At 40.3% G+C, this 20569-nt stretch overlaps 1 protein-coding gene and 1 pseudogene across 1 annotated transcript; one reads left to right on the top strand and one right to left on the bottom strand.

Annotated features, from left to right (window-relative positions):
- Window positions 1-1588: 1588 nt before the first annotated feature.
- LOC150040278 (eukaryotic translation initiation factor 1A-like) lies at window positions 1589-17597 on the bottom strand. The gene is made up of 7 exons (XM_090327365.1): window positions 17483-17597; window positions 16155-16238; window positions 11076-11179; window positions 9061-9111; window positions 6094-6175; window positions 4049-4140; window positions 1589-1786 (listed from the first exon to the last, which is right to left on the bottom strand). Exons 1-7 carry the CDS (start codon window positions 17496-17498, stop codon window positions 1781-1783), a joined length of 435 nt encoding a protein of 144 aa, XP_090183491.1. The 5' UTR covers window positions 17499-17597; the 3' UTR covers window positions 1589-1780.
- LOC150040279 (pinin pseudogene) lies at window positions 11987-14004 on the top strand (annotated as a pseudogene).
- Window positions 17598-20569: the final 2972 nt, after the last annotated feature.

Raw genomic sequence — 20569 nt, 5'->3', positions numbered from 1 at the left:
TAACATACCACTGTCACCTATGGACAGATCAACCAGGCAAAAACTCAACAGAGAAAGCTCAGAATTGAACAGCTGCATAGACCAACTAGACCTAACGGACATCTACAGGTTATTTCACCCACCATCATCACAATATACCTTTTTTTTTCAGCAGCAGCACATGGAACATTTTCCAAAATAGACCACATTTTAGGGCATAAAACAAACCTGGGCAGGTTCAGAAAGACTGAAATTATTCCCTGCTTTCACTCAGACCGTCAACAAGGGCATCAAATTGGAACTGAATACCAATCTCCACCAAGGAAAGCCTGGTAACTCAAGGAAATTGAACAGCAAATTGTTCAATCACCAATGGGTCATTGAAGAGATCAGAACAGAAATTCAACAGTTTATATTCAAGAGTCATATAATAGAACAAAACCTAAATACTTAAGGCCATATAGAATGACCCTAAATGAAAGGACCTCTAAGATATAGAAACAAAACCCATATAATGCGTGATTGTTGTTTTTAATGTACTATGTTATCTCTCACCTCTTTTGCACTCTTGCTTATCTTATATTGTTACAATATTTCACCTTGTTATCTGATATATTTTTATGTGCTTAATTGGTTATTTGAAATAAGAGAGGGGAGCAAGGAAATCAAGATGAGTGGGAGGAGGGAAATGGGGACCATGACATGAGAAAGGGTATTAATATTTGTGAAGTAGTGTATCTTCTATCTGGCTAATATAATATAACCGTTCTATTAATTACGATAAAATTATATGAGAAAGATATGTGAGTAAAAAAAGAAACAACCATCCCAATAAAACATGGGTCAAAGACTTTTTTTCTTTTTACCATTAATATTTTTCATATTTTTATTATTATTAATAGAAGGGTTACATGATATTTGCCAGGTAGGAGGTGCATTAATTCACATACATTGACACCCTTTCACATGTCTTGATCCCCATTTTCCTTCATCAGAAAGAACGACATTGCCCCATTCGTAAGGAAATGGAAAGACATAGAAAAAAATCATAGTAAGTGAAGTAAGCCAGATCCAAAGACACATAGGCTCCATGGTTTTCCTCCTTTGCAACAATCAGGACACATAAGTATACATCTAGTATACAGGGGATCACAATAGCACAAAAGCTAAGTACACATGGCCACATGGAATGAGGCTAAGTTTAATGTACTCCAGGATAAGGAAACAGGAGGCTTATCTTAGTGACTGTTGTTTTCAATCAGTAAGTAAATTGTTGCATCATGTGAAGTTATTTCTTTTCTCTTTTGTTTCCCCTGATGCTTTATCTCATGTTGTTACTGTATCCAATTTTGGTACTTGCTATCTTGTATATAAGTGTATTTGTTTATTTGAAAAAGGGAAGATAAGAGATGAATGGGAGGGGTTGCAGGGAGGGAAAGCGGGAGAAAAACACGGGAAGGGGTAACAATGTTCAAGAAGTAATGTACCCACTACCTGATGAATATAACTGTAACCCCTCTATATATCACAATAAAATAAAATAAAAACAAAAAATGAACTATTGTCTTAATAGTAAATATTTCACTTTTATTTGTAAATTCCACTTGACCTCAAGACAGTTAACATGTTAATTAAAATAACTCAGCATCTTCCTTCTTCACAGCAACACTGAAACTGGTTTTTGAAAACAGAACAACCAACTCTCTACTCATGCAAATGAAACTGCCCTTTGCAGATGATGGTCAAGATCACAACTGTAGAACAATCCTTGAAGACTGGAATAACGTTTGTTGAGTTCAGCCTAGTTCTGTAAGTAAAAGAAATGACAGATCCAGTGACTAAAGATCACTACAATGTAATACTGTACAGAAGGATCTCTGTAAAGTTATCTGTATAATGCTATACGGTAATATTCATTCATCCAATTTTCCCCTTTTTCTGCCTGTTGCCAATGTGTCTTTCTTTGTTTCTATATAGGCAAATTTAGATTGCAGCATACATACTGATGGTGTGTAAATGGATTTTTACTTGAGTAAAATTTTCACAGACACTTTTCTATTCATCTCATTACTACTTCATATTTTGACTTGTTACCAAACACACTGATGCATCAAATTAATGTAATTACTACCTCCATTTTTGATCAGTATATATGCTTATACAGAATATATATGTAACATATACTATACATAACTATATAGCATATGTTCATAATACATTAATTTGTATTCTGTAAATATTGTATGATGTACAGTCTAGGATAAATGTATAGTACAGGATATATAAAATACTATATATTCTACAGGTATTTTACCTGGCATGAAACATATATAAGAATACATCCTATCCTACATAGGACATGACATGTACTCTATATTTACACAGTGTATTATATACACACGTCACATACACATTTATGTCTAATCACATACTAGCTAACTTTATGTAGACATTCTTGCATTCTTTTAACCGTCTGAAATAGTCCTAGATGAATCTAACAAATTAGCATTTTTGAGATGATATGGATGAATGATTCTCAGAGAAGTCTCAACATCAGGATCATGGTACAGTAATCTAACTTTGTCAAGACTACCCTATACAATTTTTGAAACCTCTGGCAACCATGTTGAACGTAAGAGTTTTTCAAAACTATCAGGCACAGTTTCATCTCAGCAAACTGTCAATATAAGGGAATTTTGTTCCAGAACTGAGATATCAAAACCTATTACTGGGTCAATTTTCTTCAAAACCATTTACGTAAGTTGATTTCCAATAGAGGTATATTTAAAAAGAGGCTGATAAAATTGTAGAAGCTACACTATAATCCCAATTGCTTCTATGAATTCATATACTGATACATGTAACATATATACTATACGTAGTGTGGTGTTAAGAATAAAAAAGAATTTTGCTTGTAATATTTTACAGCTATGGCCATGAAGGGTAAAGTGTAGTTATGTGCCGAGTGCTGTTTGCTTACCATTATAATGGATTTATTTTCTGAATGGACCTTACATATATGGCTGTATATTGTGTCTCTATCTATATAAACACACCCATATATGTACACAAATGTACATACAAATATCTATGTATACATGCAAATCCAGAATTTATTCTGACCAATGAAATGATGGAATCTCCATGCTTGTCCCTAACAACGCTTTAGAGTACACTGCAATTTCACTAATACCTTTAGTAACTCTAAGTCTAATAGCCCTAAAGGAAGGTATGGTTTCAAAGCTGCTATGCTTTTCTCTCTCTCGCTCCCTTTTTCTCTCCCTCTCTCTCTCTGTCTCGGTCTCTCTGTCTCTCTGCCTTTCTCTCTCTTCATTCCTTTCTTCCTTCCTTTCTAAGCCATCTCTAGGTTCTCTAGGTATTGTTTTGTTTGCATGAGTCAGTTGGGGGGCTTGAACTCAAGATGTAGGCACTTTCCCTGAGATGTTTTGCCCACAGCTCTACTTCTGGCATTTTGGGGGGACAAATGGAAATAAGTTTCTCCATGCCATGACCCTCAGATCTTAGCTCCTGAACAGCTAGCATTACAGATATGTGCCCACCCCTCTAGATGCTCTTACTTAAACAAGTTAAGCTTATAGAAATGCCTTGTACCAAAAGCCATATATGTTGCTACAAAAAGAAAGCATCCAAATGTGTTTCAAACATAAACAAATTGAGTAACTAATTCTGAACAATCCCAAGTTTACAATTTATGAACAAGTATCAAAACATGCCCTTAACTTTAAACAGAGGACATTCTTTTGTTAAAAATTGTTGTGTTGGTGGACGCTGGTGGCTCATGCCTGAAATCCTAGGTATTCATGAGGCTGAGACCTGAGGATTGGTTCAAAACCAGGCTGGACAGGAATTCAATAAGACTGTTATCTGCTATTAACCACCAGAAATTGGAACTTGAGTTGTGACTCAACATGGCCGAGAACTAGCCTTGATCAAAAGTGCTCCATAATCAAATATACACGTATGTATGTATGTATGTATGTATGTATGTATGAATGTGATCCAGGAAAATGTTTTTCTTATAGATAAAATTGTATAAATGTCTACTTACATCATCTAGGTCTTCATCATCATCACCAATATCATCAAACTGGACTTCATCATCCTCTCCAGGACCAAATGTGTCAGATTCATTGATTTTAGCTAAAAGTAACAATACATTCTTCATATAAGCAAAGTATTTTTAAAACTGCCCACTTTAGAAAATGGATCTGTATGCATATATATACATAATTCTGCGTATATATATATATATATATATATATATCTGTACACACACACATACACACAAGTGTGTATATATTTATACTGGTTTTCCCTACAGAAATATCCATGAGGGAAGTAAAGTGTTAAATCAGTAGAGGAATACAAAGCAGCTCAAAATTGTTTACCATTCTAGGTGCCATCTCCAGCAGGGCAAAACCCAACAAGTACCTCAAAAACACTCCTATATAGAACAATGTCAAGACCATATGAACTTCATTTCCTACAAAAATAAGCACTCATCTAGGGGATGCTGCCTCATACCTGTAATCCTGGAATACTCAGAAGACTGAGATCTGAGGATCACAGTTCAGTGTCAGCCAGAAAGTCTCTCACTCTCTTATCTTTAGTTAACCACACAAAATAGCAGGCAGTCAAGTGGTAGAGTTCAAGGGGTAGAGTATTAGCCCTGAGCACAACAACCAGCTCTGAGTTCAAGCCCTTAGGTCAGGCAGGAAGAGAGACAGTAAGACACATGACATATACACAGAAATGTACACATGCAAAAATATTAAGATCCTATTTCAAAAGAAAAGTTGGAGTTCTGATACTAGGGGTTCATTCTTGTATTCCTAGGCTGGGAGATTACAGTGGATAGCAGCTCAAGACCAACTCAAGCAAAAGAAGTTCATAACACTACAGTTCCAATGAACTAGTAAAACAAGGCTAGACAGGCAAGACTTAAATAGCAGAGCACCAGCTGTGAGCAAGCAAGCTCATTATGAGGCACCAAAATTTGTGGCTCAACTGCTAGCCACAAGAAACCACCCAGATGCATGGATCACCCCTACAATCTATTTGCTATTTGCGGACAGAAAGTTATTTAGTTATTTAGGCTCATATATATAATCTCAGTTATTTGTTGATAGAAAGAATCATGGTTCAAATCCAACCTAGGGAAATAGTTGGCAAATCTCAATTTAACTAACAAACCGGATGTAGTTGTGCATGCCTTTGGTCTCATCTTACAAGAGAATCAACAGGTAGAAGGATCTCGGTATTAGTTTAGTCTCTTAAAAAATGTTAACAGCTTCCCTGAAAAAAAATACCCACTGGAGATTTCACTCAAGTGGTAGAGTACCTTTCTAGGAACCTAGAGGTACTAGGTAAGCAAATCCCAATAGTACCAACTGGAACAGAAGAGGAAAAGCCTTCTCTCTGCATATTTGCAACACAACACACAGTCAGACAGCCAGACACATATACACATGTACATATTTATATACTATATACCTATTTTATTACAATTATGTATATGTATTACATACATATTATATACACTAATATATTGTCATGTATATATGATTCCCTAGATATTATAATGTATGTATGTTAACATGTATATCATAGAGTATGTATATGTATATTATTCCCTTGATACATAAACATTAGGAGCTTACAAACTCACAAATTCCTCCACAAATATTGTTTCTGAGGGCTGTGGAGTAGTGCCACATGCCTATAAGTCTACTCAGGAGACAAGAGATCTGAGAATCACAGTTTGAAGACAGCCCAGGCAGGGATGTTCATCTGATCCCTGATCCTATAAACTACTCAATAAATGGAAATGAATCTGTGGCTCAATGGGTAGAATGCTAGTCTGGAGAAAAAAAGCTCATTGGCAGAGTCCAAACTTTGAACTCAAAGCCCAGGACTGGCTCGAAACGAACAAAAACGAAAAGCAAAAAAAAAAAAAAGTTTGCAGGCAAGCCCTACTATTTCTTTCTAATATACTGGCAATGTAAACAGACATAATTTTATGACAACTTGTTCACCTAAACCCTTACACACAATAACAACACATAACATTGTAAAAGAAGAATGGAAAATTACCATGTTCTGGAAGTTCTCCATATGCCTTCAGATTTCTAGCTTCATCAGCATTATACTTTAAAATCACATCAGCTTTGTTATCCTTAGGAATAAACAAACAGCCTTGAAAGTTCTTATAACAAATATTATCAGTTGTTTCTTCAATGACAGGCCTTAATATAAAGCTCAGCTGGCCAGGCTAGATAGCTAACCAGCCTAATCCTAGCTACTCAGGAAGCTGAGATCTGAGGATTGCCAGCGCAGGCACTGAAGCCCCATAAGACTTATCACCAATTAACCACTGGAAAACTGGAAGTGGCCCTGTGGCTCAAGGGATAGGACCGGAGGCTTGAGCGGAAGAGCGGAAGGACAGTGGCCAGGACCAGAGTTCAAGCCCCATGACTGAAAAAATATTCTCTGGGATTAAATTCTCTGGAAAGAAGTATGTTACATACTTATGGTAAGTCATAACATGCAAAGGATTACTGCACTTTCAATCTTCATAAAAACAAAACAGAAAAAGCTTCACATTTTATTTATTATTTAACGCTGTTTGTTGACCGGAAGACTGCAAAACAGCAGTGTTGTTTTTTGGTCAAACCAACCATTGAAAACTGACTGGAGACAACTCAATCAGTGCACAACACCAAGTTCAAGGGTGTTTTACTGCTTCCTTATTTGCTTTGAAGTCTGAGAGTATAAGTGTGTTTTTGCCCTGACCCCTGCTTTGAATCCAGCAAACAGCTATAGAATGGTCTTAAAATGCATTGGTCTTTTGCCCTATGTTCTGTCATTCTCAGGATATGGAAAGGGTCACAAAAAAGGAAAGTTGTTAGGAAAGTGGAAGAGTCACTTTGGGAATTACGGACAACAACAGGAAAAATTTCAGCCACTAGAAGGAGTAAGACACTGGATCTACCACGTTTTAATAAAGTTAAAATTTTAAAAACTAGGGGCCGGGAGTTTGGCCTAGTGGTACAGTGCTTGCCTAGCATGCACAAGACCTGGGTTCGATTCCGTGGTACCACATACATAGATTAAAAACCCAGACGTGGTGCTGGGTCTGAAGTGGTAGACCTCTAGGCTTGGGAAAGTCCAAGGACAGTGCACAGGCCCTGAGCTTGAGCCCAGGACTGGCAAAAACTTCAGAAAGAATTAGAGTAAATGTATTAAAAAAATGTTAAGAAATGTTAAGATGTTGATGAGACTGCTGTGTCCATAAGTGGAAAGTACCAACGAAATATATTTCTATTGTGTTTTTTTAAACGGGTGGAATTGTAGGGTCAGGAGTTTAGCCTAGTGGTAGAATGCTTGCCTAGCATGCACCAAGACCCAGGATCAATTCCACAGTACACAGAAAAATGCCAGAAATGGTGCTGTGGCTCCAGTGCGCAGGCCCTGAGATTAAGCCAAAAGACTGGCAAAAACAAAACAAACAAACAAAAGAAAACATGGGGGCTGGGGATGAGTTGTACAGTTAAAAAATTCTGGGGGGATACTGATTTGAATATTTTGTTTTCAATGACAATTATAATTGGACAAATGATCAAAAGAAATAAAGGAATTGGGCATTAAAACCAAGAGGAGATAACAAACATCTACAGAGTATTCTACTGAGCAATAGCAAAACAAAACTACTACTTCTAGTAGTGATACTTTCTTACATAGTTGTATTTCTTTTAAACTGGTGAAAATCAAATAATCAAATACACTTTTTTTTGCCAGTCCTGGGCTTGAGCTCAGGGCCTGAGCACTGTCCTTGGACTTTCTCAAGGCTAGCACTCCACCACTTGAGCCTCTGCACCACTTCTGTCCTTTTTCTATGTATGTGATACTGAGGAATCCAACCCGGGTCTTTGCATGCTAGGCAAGCAATCTACCACTAGGCCAAACTCCCAGCCTCAAATATACTTCTTAAGTTTGAAACTTATAGAGGACTCTGCCATTTATTTTAGTAGACATTTTCAATTTATAGCAAACAGTTAATAGTTTGCATGCATGTCTCAATGTTCATGAAAACACTGTAACATTTTTATAATTTTACTGCTTTGTGTAGTCATGAACCATGTTCCCAGCCCCAAACTTGTGATTTCCTCAACTGTGTAAAGTTCCCAGATTTGGATTTCTAAGCCCAGTAAATAATGAGCCTGAGCCAGTGAAATGCTCTCTGTGTATAGCAGCAGTTACTCAGGAGATTGAAGCAAGAGGATCAGTATAGTCTACAAGTCAAAGCACACAGGGGGCCAAATCCTGAGATCCCCATTAAACCCAACAGTTTGTTCATATCCTAGGACTGGCACCCAAAGAAAAAAAATGGATAGAACATGACTTGGGCCTCTAGTGAAACAGAGGTTTAAGGTGTGTATGTATTCAAAGATCAATAAAAATTCATTTTTAAAACACTGCAAAGAAAGAAGACAAAAAGCTCATGTAATAAAGAGAAAGTAGGGAGGTGAATATGATCAGCATACATAGTATGTACAAATGGAAATGTCCCAATGAAACCTCCCACATATAATCAATATGCACTAATAACATTGCAAAGCTGTGAGAAAGACCAACTTGTCTGTAAAATTAATCCACTCATTGGAAATATCACCATAAACTGCCAATTTCTATTTAGAGAAGGTAATTTAAACAGCAGTAAAGACAACAGATATGATAACAGCAATGGGAAATTCAGCCAACACCAGTCTTTTATCACTGACTGATGCTTAACACAGAACTTTCAAATAAATGATGATATTTATCTAGACCTACTAGGATTATTAACTGCATGTACTATTTAAAAGAAACAAAAAACATTTTCCCACAAAAACACGCGTGTCTGAATAGCCACTTTGGAAACCCTTGTGGATAAAAATAATCCTGTGTCTTCAAATTCAACTAGCTCTTAATAAATATCAGCATGAGGAGAAGAGACAGGGCCTGGAATTGATCACAGATGCTAATTCTGTTACTAAGTAATAAAGACACAGGAATTTTTACCTGATAGTCTCGCAGACCAACCAGTATAATGTCTGAGGCATTTATCCAAACCTGTAAAAGGCAATTTATTGCATATTAACACAAATAATAAATAGCAGTGTTGGATATACCAGTCATTATTATTCGTCTATTTTGGGCAAAGTACACATCAACAACTGGAAGATGAAAAGGTGCTGCAGAAAGCCAACACAACCAGGACCACAAGTTCAAGTCCACCTTTGGTCATACAGCACTTTCCTGTTACAATGAGACATTGTCTTTCACACAGTATATAACTGCTTTAAAAAAGAATTAACCCACTAAAATTAGAGGTGTAGCTCATTGTGCAAACATAACTTTCCTCCTATGCACAGTCCCTGGGCTCAAACCTCATCGCAGAAAATAAAGGGGGAAGACATAATAAAGCAAAAAATGTAAGATGTCCTGATAGTCATACGTGAAGCCTCGCATGACATATGCCAAATTTACTTCAAATCCTTGGCAGAAAAATTATTCTTTAACAAAAAATGAGACCAAGTACCACAACTGTTAGTGATGATAGTTTGTTATCCAAATAAACAAGAATTACCCATTGAAACCAAACCTCTACCCTCCATCTTACAGAAATGTAGGTCCTGTCATTGGCAGAACAGTGTGTTGCAAAATGCTTACATTAACAATCCTTACCTCGACCTAAGGTCAGTGACTCGTGACTGCAATCCCAGCTACTTAGGAGGACTGAAGTTCAAAGCCAGCATGGGTAGGAAAGTCCATGATGCTTTTAGCTCCAATTTACCACCACAAAGCTAGAAACAGATCTGTCACTCAAGGGGTAGAATGCTAAGCCTTCAGCAAAGCCCTGGGTTCAAGTCCCACTACTGGCACCAAAATTAAATTAAAAATAAATAAATACATAATGGGGAGGAGTTTAATTCTGGTGAATCATGATGAATCAAAATTTGTGCCCATACCAAAAAAAAAAAAGGTCCAGAAAACACTTTGGTCATTTCAACATGTCATCACTCAACTAAGATTCAGTTAGCAAGTCTTCACCATACATGCTCCACCACCAATGGTAATAGTCTCATACACTATAATAAATACTGCTTTTCTTTAAAAGCCACCCACACAGGCTTATTCTCCTATAGTACAGCAATTCAAATAAAGTAAGATAGCTCCTACAAATAAGCGCCAGTAAGTTGGAGAAGAAGGAACTCACAGACTCAAGTGTGTGTATCACATATGTATGTCAGATAGATGATTAGACATAAAGCGTCTATCATGTGGCATATATATATATACATGTAGTCCATCCTAGGATATATAGGGCTGATATGTACATATGTTTCACATATATATATGCATCTCCTACACATAATGTAATTTATAAACCAGTCTAATGTTGCAATCTATTTTTTAATATATCTGATTCAGAATTGTCTAATACCACATTCATTTCCAGGAACTGAAAAAATGAACACTGACTTCTTTAGTACACCCTGTAGTCTCTTTCCATCTGAAATAATTCCTACATTTTTTTATTCCTTACTACAACCAACAGTTAATTCAATCGAGACCGCTTGTTTTATAGATTCATTTTATTTGTTTCCTCAGTGTTATATGCATAATGAATCTTTCTAGCCAAATACAATAGAGGTGGGGAAAATGAGAGTGATCAAGGATCTTATTTTACTTTCTATATCATAATGCACATCACTCTTTTTCCAGAGAGTTTTGAGAGTTCCACAAAAAAAATCTCTTCTTACTTTAAAAGAAATTACTTTTGTGTTATTTTGTTGTTAATATGAAGGTGCTATACAGAGAGGTTACCACTGTATAAGTCAGGTATTGAATACATTTCCCTTTTTGGACAATATCACCCCTTACTTAGCTTTTAAAACCAATTATTTTTATAGCAAACCCATATTACAGCACAACAAGGGGATGGGCTAGAGAACCTGAGTTCAAAGGCCAGTACTACCACCACCCTCAACAACAAAACGAATCCATGAAGTAAAGAAAAATCCATACCGTACCTTTTTCCTCAACTTTCCTCTGATATGACATAGCCTCCTTATGCCATCAAAACACATTGCTTCTAATCGTCCGTTTCCCAACATTTTGAGAACTTGTGCATACTCTGAAGTTGGGATAAAATTCAACATTGGTCTGAGTTCAAGACCCAGGACCGGTGTAATACATATATATGTACATACATTTATACATACTAGTATCACTCCCTTGCCTCAGAGAAAGCTAAAACAAACGGCTTCATTATTAGTAAGTCCTACGTTTACACTATCAAATAATCTATAAGATAAAAACACTGTTCAGAGGTAAAATGTCAGATGTTGAGTTCAAGTATTCCTCAAACCATCCCAATGTTCTTACGAAGGATACTGTTAAGAACAGAAGCCATGGACATCTTGTGGGAAAAGAATAAAAGTGGGGTAGGAGGGGCTAAGTGTCTGGCCTAGGGGTCGAGTGCTTGCACACTCAAAGACCCGGGTTTGAGTCCTTGGTACCACATACATAGGAAAAACACAGAAGTGGAGCAGTGGCTCAAGTGGTAGAGATTTAGCCTTGAGAAACCCCAAGTGCTCAGGGCTTTAGGTCAAAGCCCTGGACTGGCAAAAAAAAAAGGAGAGTAGGAAAGGGAAATAAAATGTAAGAGAACCTACACAACACTCCATAGCAGAGTTAATCTAGAGAAAATCTGACACACGAAAAGGCTGTCTACACAGCAGTGAGATTCTTTTCTGATAGCTACTGAATATACATGTGCTCCAAACATTTCCAGCATTTGGCAACAAAAAAGGAAAGTATGAAAGTTTGCTCTTAAGTTCCACATCTTACACAAATAAGAAATTCAAAGGCAAATATAGAAAGGCCTTCGGTGATAGAAAAGCATGTTTCATGTGATTGAAAAACGTGAACATTTCAGAAGATGGTGGTCACAGTGAGAACTTTGCAGGAACAGCTAGAAAAGGCCAAAGAGAGCCTAAACAATGTAGATGAAAACATCCGCAAGCTCACGGGGTGAGATCCAAATGACGTGAGACCCATGCAAGCCGAACAGCTGGCCCTTTCTGGAGGTAGAGGACGTGGTAGTTTATTGCTGAAGCGTGGATTCTCTGATAGTGGAGGAGGACCCCTAGCCAAACAGAGAGACTTGAAGGGGCAGTCGGTAGGCTGGGTGGGGAGCGTTGGACAGGAAGAGAATCATACCAAGAGAGCAACCCAGAGGAGGAGGATGTCAATAAGCTGGCACTACAGTCTTCAGCTGTAGCTACCTCCGAAGAACACACACACAGAGACCTCCTTATCCAGGATCAAAATATGGATGTAAAGGGAAAGCAGAGGTATCGATGAATATTTGGCTTGTTGTTGGGTACTCTTCAGAAATTTAAACAAGAATCTACTGTTACTACTGAAAGGCAAAACAGACGTCAGGAAATTGAACAAAAACTTAAAGTTCAGGCAGAAGAAGAGAGAAAGCAAGTTGAAAATGAGAGGAGAGAACTATTTGAAGAGAGATGTGTAAAACAGACAGAACGGTGGCTTTTGGAAGGTTGGGCTTCCGCAGCTGCAAGAAGAATGCAATGAACATAATGCCAAGGTAATTAAGTATGTTCTATATTCCTGGAAGAATGTGTCCAGATACCCCGAATCTAATAGAAGAATCACAGAGACAAATGAATGCGTTATTTGAAGGTAGATGCTCAAATCTGCAGAACAAATAGGCCTAGAAGGCACACCATGAAAGAAAAAGAGCATCAGCTGCTACATAATGAAGAACAGAAGCGGGAACAAGAAGAAGGTAAGGTGGCACAGCCAGAGGAAGAGTTGGAGGAGACAGGTAATCAGCACAATGATGTAGAAATAAAGGAGGCAGAAGAGGCAAAGAAAGTAGGCATAGTGCATAGTGATGCAGAGAAAGAACAGGAGGAGGAGGAGCAAAAACAGGAAATGAAGATTAAGTTGGAGGAGGAAGCAGAGGCAAAGGAAAGTGACAAACAACAGGATAGTCAGCCTGAAGAAGTTATGGATGTGCTAGAGATGGTTGAGAATGTCCAAAGTGTAATTGCTGAGCAGAAAGTGATGGAAACTAATCAAGTTGAAAGCATAGAGCCTTCAGAAAATAAAGCTAGCAAAGAATTGGAGCCAGAGATGGAATCTGAAGTTGAGCCAGATAAAGAATATAAGTGTCTTTCTCCTGCAAAAGACAATGTTAGTGTTATAGAAGTGGAGAAGGAACCTGAGGAAAAAGCATTTGAAAAAGAATCTGAACCCGAGCCTGAGCCTGTGGCTCAGCCTTAGGCCCTCCCTCTAACCCAGGCGCAGTCTCAGCCCCATCAAGTTCATCAACCCCAGCCTCTTTCTCAGCCTGAGACTTTGCCATTAGCTGTTTCAGCTCAGGTTATTCAGGAACAAAAGAATCAACTACCTGAGAGGAAAGAGTTTGCTGTTGAGCCCGTACAGCTCTCTGAAGTGCCAGTAGTGGAACCAGTTTAAGAGCGCACTCCAGAGTACAAGCTGAAGCAACAGCAGTAGTAGCAGTTCTAGTAGCAGTTCAACCAGTAGCAGCAGCGGAAGCAGTTCTAGCAGTGGCAGCGTAGTAGTCGAAGCAGTTCTGGTAGTAGCTCCAGCACAAGTGATAGTAGCCAAGATAGGAGCAGCAGTACTACTAGTAGTAATGAGAATAGAAGTCAAACTAGGGGCCAGGGACACAATAGAGACAGAAAGCATTGTAGGAGCATGGATCCAAAGCGAATGGATACATCAGGATTAGAGAGAAGTCACAAATCTTCCAAAGGTGGTAGTGGCATAGGCACAAGAAGATTGAAGGATAAGAATTCCAGGTCTGACAGAAAGAGATCTATATCAGAGGGTAGTCGACCGGGCAAAAGATCTTCAAGAAGTGAGAGAGACCGAAAATCAGACGGGAAGGACAAAAGGTGTTAACGGAAGAAGCCAGGCTTTCCTAGCCTATTCTTTGCAGCAGAAGATTTCTTGAGTTAAAGGATTACCTTTCCTTGTAAGGAGGATGCTGCCTTGAGAATTGCAGGTTGTAAAAAATCTTTTTGGAAAACACAGACTGTTTGTTTACCAGACATTCTTGTACTTTTTGCATAATTTTGTAGGAGTTATTTATCAAAATTATGCGATGTTCCGGAATATGTAAAAATAATAATAAAAAGATTAACATCTCTTGTCATCTTTTCTAAATATCCTATAGGCTTCAGTAAGAATCTGTATATCTTAATAGGTAAATCTTTTAAGTCTGTTCCCTTCTAATTCTGTATCATACAATGCTTTTTAGGAATAAATGTTCATTTCATTACTTTTGAGATGCCTTTTTGACCCTTGTATAATCATTTTCAGTTTTTACCTCTAGATACTGAATAGGCTTAGGATGTTTCTGGAGACTTCCTCACTTACTTGGCTTTAGCTCTCAGGTCTTTGCAGCTTTATAATCATTTACTATTTTTCTGATCTCCCTTGTTCATCTAAGCATTTTCCTATTTTGGTTGTCATTTTCCTGATGATGGGAGCATTGTACTTCTGTCTTTGATGTTACCTCTGTGCTAACAGTATATGCAATTTGTTAAACTAACGGTCACTTCTTTCTAAGAAATCTTCTAAACTTGGATTTTGAATTTGTGGTCTTGTCTTAACATTTGTGTTGGCTCTAAATGAAACATGCCAATATGTGTTTTAGAGAAGTTTTGTTCAAGGAACCACTGTATGGAAGCCTTGACTATGTAAGTAAGCAAAATAACACGCAAGCGTACCAAGTGATAACTTTGGAGTTTCATAAATCTGTATGGAGTATTTGTTGCCATTACAATACATGTGCAAATAAATGTGGCTTAAGTCTTGTGTGACTGCTTAGGATTAGTACTTGTGTTTTGATACGGGCATACATTGCAAAATGGCCTGTTTTTAGTTCATAAGAACACTATAGCTTTGTATATTCAAGTTAATGGTTTCCAGACTTAGTTTTTTTGTTCTCCGTGCAACTTGTATAAATGTGAGTATGTTAAACCAACTCTTAAAAACATACTTTCAGAAATAGAAGAGGCAATCCAAAATTTCATATGGAATAATAAAAGACCCCGTATAGCAAAAATGCTTCTTAGCAGAAAGAACAGCGCAGGAGGAATTTCCATACCAAACTTTACACTCCGTACCGAAGTTTTATATAAAATTTCTGGATGAATACTGAAAAAATACAAAATGTAAACATGGACAACTGATCAGAAATTGGGATTAATATCTGTTTCGTGCCTGGTGTGGTAAGAATTTCCCCATAAACAAGCCAGCAAAGAGACAGAGATTAGTTGGAGCAGAGAATGGTGAAGTGTCAGCAAGCCTCCCTTCCATCTGAAGAAAAATGGGTACTTCTCCTTACGACCCAGTTTCACAGGAGGCAATAAGAAGAAGGAGGAGCCTTGACAACTATAATAGTAATATAATGACAATGATAGTAATAAGAGAAAAACAACAAATGAGAGAGAAAAAATTACAGAAAGATTCTACCTTACTGAAAGTAAAGGACTAGGGATATGGCTCCCAGTTGTACAGTGCCTCTCATCAAGCACAGTCACTCAATTCAGATCTCATCTACATTCGGTTTGTAAACAGTTTCATACTGGGCTGCGGTAGGAATTTGTCCATAAATCAGCTGCCAAAGAGGTGGATATCAGGAGGATCACCCATGTACAGTTTTGAGACCAGCCTGGACAAAAAAAGTTAACGAGCCCTTTCCAGCTCAAGACAAACGTGTGCCTCTCCATTACACAGGAGGCAATAAGGAGGAGGAGCACGTGATAATCATGGTGCTGCTGCAGATGATACAAATTAAACAAAAATACAGTAAGATTCCTTCCATCTCAAGAAAAAAACACTGTGTTGCTACTCCTTACTACCCTAGTATCCAGGAAATAGAGGATCACTAATGAAAAGATTCCCACCTGCCTGAACAAAGGACTATCACGCAGTTCGAATGTCACTACTCCAAGTTTGGTATGTTTTAAAGAAGATCCTTTGAGGCTAAACATCTACAAAGGTATCATTAATAAGAGAAGCCTAACTCTAAAAGACTTACTTACCTTGTCCAGCCTCTTTAAAGACCAACTCTCTTTTCTGAGATTCATTCTCATTCTTACCTCTGCGCCTGTTTTTACCTCCTTTACCTGATTAGTAAAAGTAAATGAGAGAATTAACGGTCGCACTTTATCTACTTTTTAAGCATCGTTACAACTACTCCGGATGGCTGTACATACAGAGAGGAAAAGGGAAGGGATGTGGAACGGGTACACAATGGCTCCGGTGTAATTTATCCTTTTCTGTGATTGGGAGTTCCAGGAGTTCCTTTTATTGCATGCATGTTTTTAGTGTACCTTAAATAAAAACCTAATATGTGATCTGCCCACTGGTTTGGAAACAGCAGAGTGGCAATGGCATGCCTTTGGGATACCGCACTGAACCAGGACGCATAGGACTGGGGGCCTTATTTGGAAGTGGTGGAACACGGCACGTCTTAACAGGTCTAGGGAGAAATGAAGTGGCATTTCTGCAGCCAGCTGTCAAACACCAAGAGCGTACACAGCTCTGGGCTCAAGAGCATGAACATGGAAGACTTGTTCCGGGTTGTGAAGGAAGGCTCTGTCCCGTTAAGAAAAAAACACACATAAAAAATCACCCTTTTTGGTATTTAAATGTTCACGAAACGATCGGGATAATTCACAGGACCCCACGCGTTAGGTCTGTCTACAAGAGGAAGTTCAGTCGATGCCCACGTGTTGGCAGTGCTTAAATCGAATCCGTGGGCTTTTCGGTGGAGAAAACAAAGGACCCTGCTGGTCTTAGTCGCACACTATCCAGTGCTGGGAAAGGCAGGAAAAACCTGGCTAAGTATGCCACAGTGCTCCGAATGTGAAAATCTTACTGTACTGTATGAAGGGCTGACCTCAGAAAACTTTGCTAGAGATAAACCCACACAGGATGGGTGTCGGGCGAGGGTGGGTCAAGGCCCCACCCAGGGCTCGGCTGGAAGTTTCCTGCCATATTGCTAACCATCTATGCGTCTGAGGCACAGACGCCAAGCAGGCCTTCAGGTTGAGAACGACTTCCAGAGAGTTCCCGGAAGGCCCGGCGCCCCACGGGCCAGGCCCGGGCGGCTCCCAGCGGGCCTGAGGTGCAGTCCGCCCTCAGTCGGAGGCAAAATCCTGCATTCTTGCCCAGGAGACCTACACAGGAGGACGCCGGCTGCACCCAAACGACCACACTCGGAAATGGGCCAATCGTCCCGGGGCCTCCGCCCAAGCCCAGTCAGAAGCAGCAGTCAAGCCGGAAGGAGAACTGGCTGTCTCGGGCCTAAGGAGGTTCAAGGCCCGCACACGAGACGGACGAGCCGGCCCGGAACTAGCCGCATTACCTTTATTTTTCGGCATGGTGGGTGGGGGAGAGTGGAAGCGCTCTCGGCAGGTGGCCACGAGCTCCCAACACGAACACCGGTTCCTGGAACTGTGTGGTGGGCGGCAAGCTTAAGAGACACGGGAGCAACAGTGGCAGTTGGCCTGGCTTCCGCTGCCTGGGGGTCATGACCCTGCTCCTGCGCATGCGCAGGTCAGGCCTCAGGTCAGGCCCACAAGGCCCCGCCCCTCCCCAGCCCACCTTTCCCACCCCCCTTGCCCAGGCCCTCCTGTGCCCATCCCCGCCCCGCCCCCTCTCCGGCCTCCACAGCCAGTCCTGCTCCAGGGAAAGTCCCAGACCCGCAGACAAAGGGCCCTCACCACCCGTGCCAAAGAACCGGGCCACACTCCACACATCAGCTCTTCCTCCCGGGACACCTCCACGTTTAACCGCTCCACACCAGGATTTCCACCTTTGCTGCCTTCTACCAGCCCCACAGGGGAGGGAAGGGCCCCGGGCTCCCCTGTCAGCCCCTCCCTTCCCAAGGTGGCTCCCGGGTTCCTCCTCTCCTCCCCTCCCTTCCCAGGATAACACACAGCCCTCTCCTTCCCCTTCCCCTGCTCACTTACCCATCCAAGCTGGCTCAGAACTTGCACCTCTCCTCCCCTCCCTTCCCACGGTGGTTTCCAGCTTTCTTCTCTTCTCCCGTCCTTCCCCGGGTGGCCCCTAGCCTCCCCTGCCCTCCCCACCCAAGGTGGCTCTGAGCTTCCACTTCCTCTCCCCTCCCTTCCCCCTGTGCCTCCCAGCGCCTCCCCTTCTCCACCCTTCTTCTACCGTCCCAAGATGGGGCCGACTTCCCGCTTCCCCAACCCACTCTTTCTCCCGCTGCCAACCCTGAAGGCATTCCGCTTGCACGCTGTGCCTGTGGGGCCTACATCCAAGCCTCCCTCCCTTTCAGAGTCCTGTGGTCACTTAGGTCCTCTTCTTCCCTTCCGGCCTGAGCCCTCCATCTCAGGCGAAGCTGAATGATCAGACTTGCAGCAGACAAGACCCTGGGGTGGGAACCCTATAGCCTCATGGGAACTAGGACTGGGTGCAAGAAGGACGAGGGTACACAGACAGCGTTCCTGTGACCATTGAGGTCAGACGGAAACTGATGGTTTTGTTACTGCTTTTCCTCACACGGACTAAACACATGGGATACTGCTTGGCTTTCCGAGTAATTCTGCAGGGTGAAGTAATAGTGCAGGATAAAGGAGGATAGAGGCCTGCTTGTCCAAAGGTGGTCAGGAAAGAACCCTAGAAGGTATTTCTGAAACCCTGCACAGTTCAGCCAACAGAGAAGAAACAGAGCTGTCTGGCAACCTGTTTTGGCCAAGCCCAGGAGCCCGTCCTGCAGAAAGCAGGTACTTACACAAACTTCCTGCAAATGACCAGGAATGTTACATTTCAAGGGGTCCCTCAGATTCTGCTGCTATGCCTTGCCCAGCCTGATTTCCTCCTTCCCAGAAGGGAAGGCAATCCTTTGCAAGAGTGGTTTCTAGCTCCACTGTTTCAGATCTTTCTCAAAATTGTCAAAGGAATGCCAGTCTTTCAAATTCTCCTAGCTTTTGGGGCTGCACACTTTGGACCCCTCTCCTTGAGTATTTGCTTTTAAAAATAGTAATGTATCACTCTCTTTAAAGTGTGTTCTTGGTATCAATGACTGCTTTATATTTTAAAGGACCTTACCAAAAATATCTCTGTTCTGTTCTTCATTACTTGCTTTTTTATACATTTAAATTACTCAACTAGTTTCTCTTACCTTGATTGTTACCTTTTATTTCCAGGAATGCAATTCGAAGAGTGCTTACCAGCAGAGCCATGTCCTCAGCTACAATTTGCTTTATATAAATCAAGGGACTTTGGTCTGTGGTTTCCTAGAGATCCTGGAGATTTGCTGACCAAAACTTTAATACTGCTTATTCACACTCCATCTTTCTTTATGCTAGTTATCACAAATTCTGAAAATGTCTGATTGCCCTTTTCCCATACATTGTCCAACTTCTGGTATAGACATGCAGTCTTGCAACAGCTCTCAAAACTTTGCTGGATTCATTTGTACTGCTAAGCACAGTGTGAGCTCTTTTTTCACTTGGGAAGATTAATGGAACTTCTCCCTTGCCATTTGCTTCAAGGGGGGCATGTTTTTCACAAAATTAAGAGAAGGGAAAAAATTGATCACACAACAAGTTGACAATAATTAACTGTAGATAACTAATAAAATTAATTACTACCAATAATTAAGGACTGTGCTTGCTTTTGGAACAGCCGAATTGTGCAATTTGTCCTCCCCCACACCACTTGACTAAAACCAAGAGAAAGGAGGGCTTTCTGTATCCTTTTATTTTGTTTCTGCAGGGTTGTGGGGCTTATTTCTTCCTGGCATTGGATTGTTTTGTTACATGTGCATGCTGGTTCTCTTAAGAGAAAATCTTCAGCAGAGCTCTTAAGGTTCCTTTCCCTTTTAATTCTCTGGTGATGTGTCCTAGACTCCAGCTGTTACATACAATGTTTGAATGCTTAGACTCAGGCCTTGTACTCAGCTTTCAAGTCCTTTTTTTTCTGCCCCTCAACAATAATCAGAATCTATTACAGAACTCATTCCAGTTAATCTTCTTTCAGGCCTGCTTGTCACTTGCTTGGTTTTAAACTAGCATCATGTATTTAGTGTCGTTGTTTTGCTCAGAAAGAAAGATATGTGTGACCAAATGCAGAAGTTCTGAATCAAGCTTCTTCCTGTTTGAAGTAAACTATGAATTTATTTTTTTCTCACAGTATGTCTTTTTAGTGTTTTGCATTTTTTCATAGTCCTGAGACCTATTCTTGAGCTTTCTTCAGGATAGTACTCTACCACTTGAGCCACAGCATCACTTCTAGCTTTTTCTGTCTATGTGGTACAGAGGAATCGAACTCAGAGCTTCATACACCTTAGGCCAGCACCCTAGCCCTAGGCCAGATTTCCAGCTCACGGTATGGTCTTATGTGAGCTTATGTAGGGATTTAAATGTTGGGATTAGGGCTGGGATTAGACTGGGAATTCTGGGGACTGGACCACACTAGGGTAGGT

The sequence above is a fragment of the Megascapheus bottae genome, chromosome Y, assembly GCF_031878675.1.
Source record: "Megascapheus bottae isolate mThoBot1 chromosome Y, mThoBot2.hap1, whole genome shotgun sequence".
Lineage (NCBI taxonomy): Eukaryota > Metazoa > Chordata > Mammalia > Rodentia > Geomyidae > Megascapheus > Megascapheus bottae.
The sequence above is the reverse complement of the archived record's forward strand: the minus strand, read 5'-3'. Positions and strand labels throughout refer to the sequence as shown.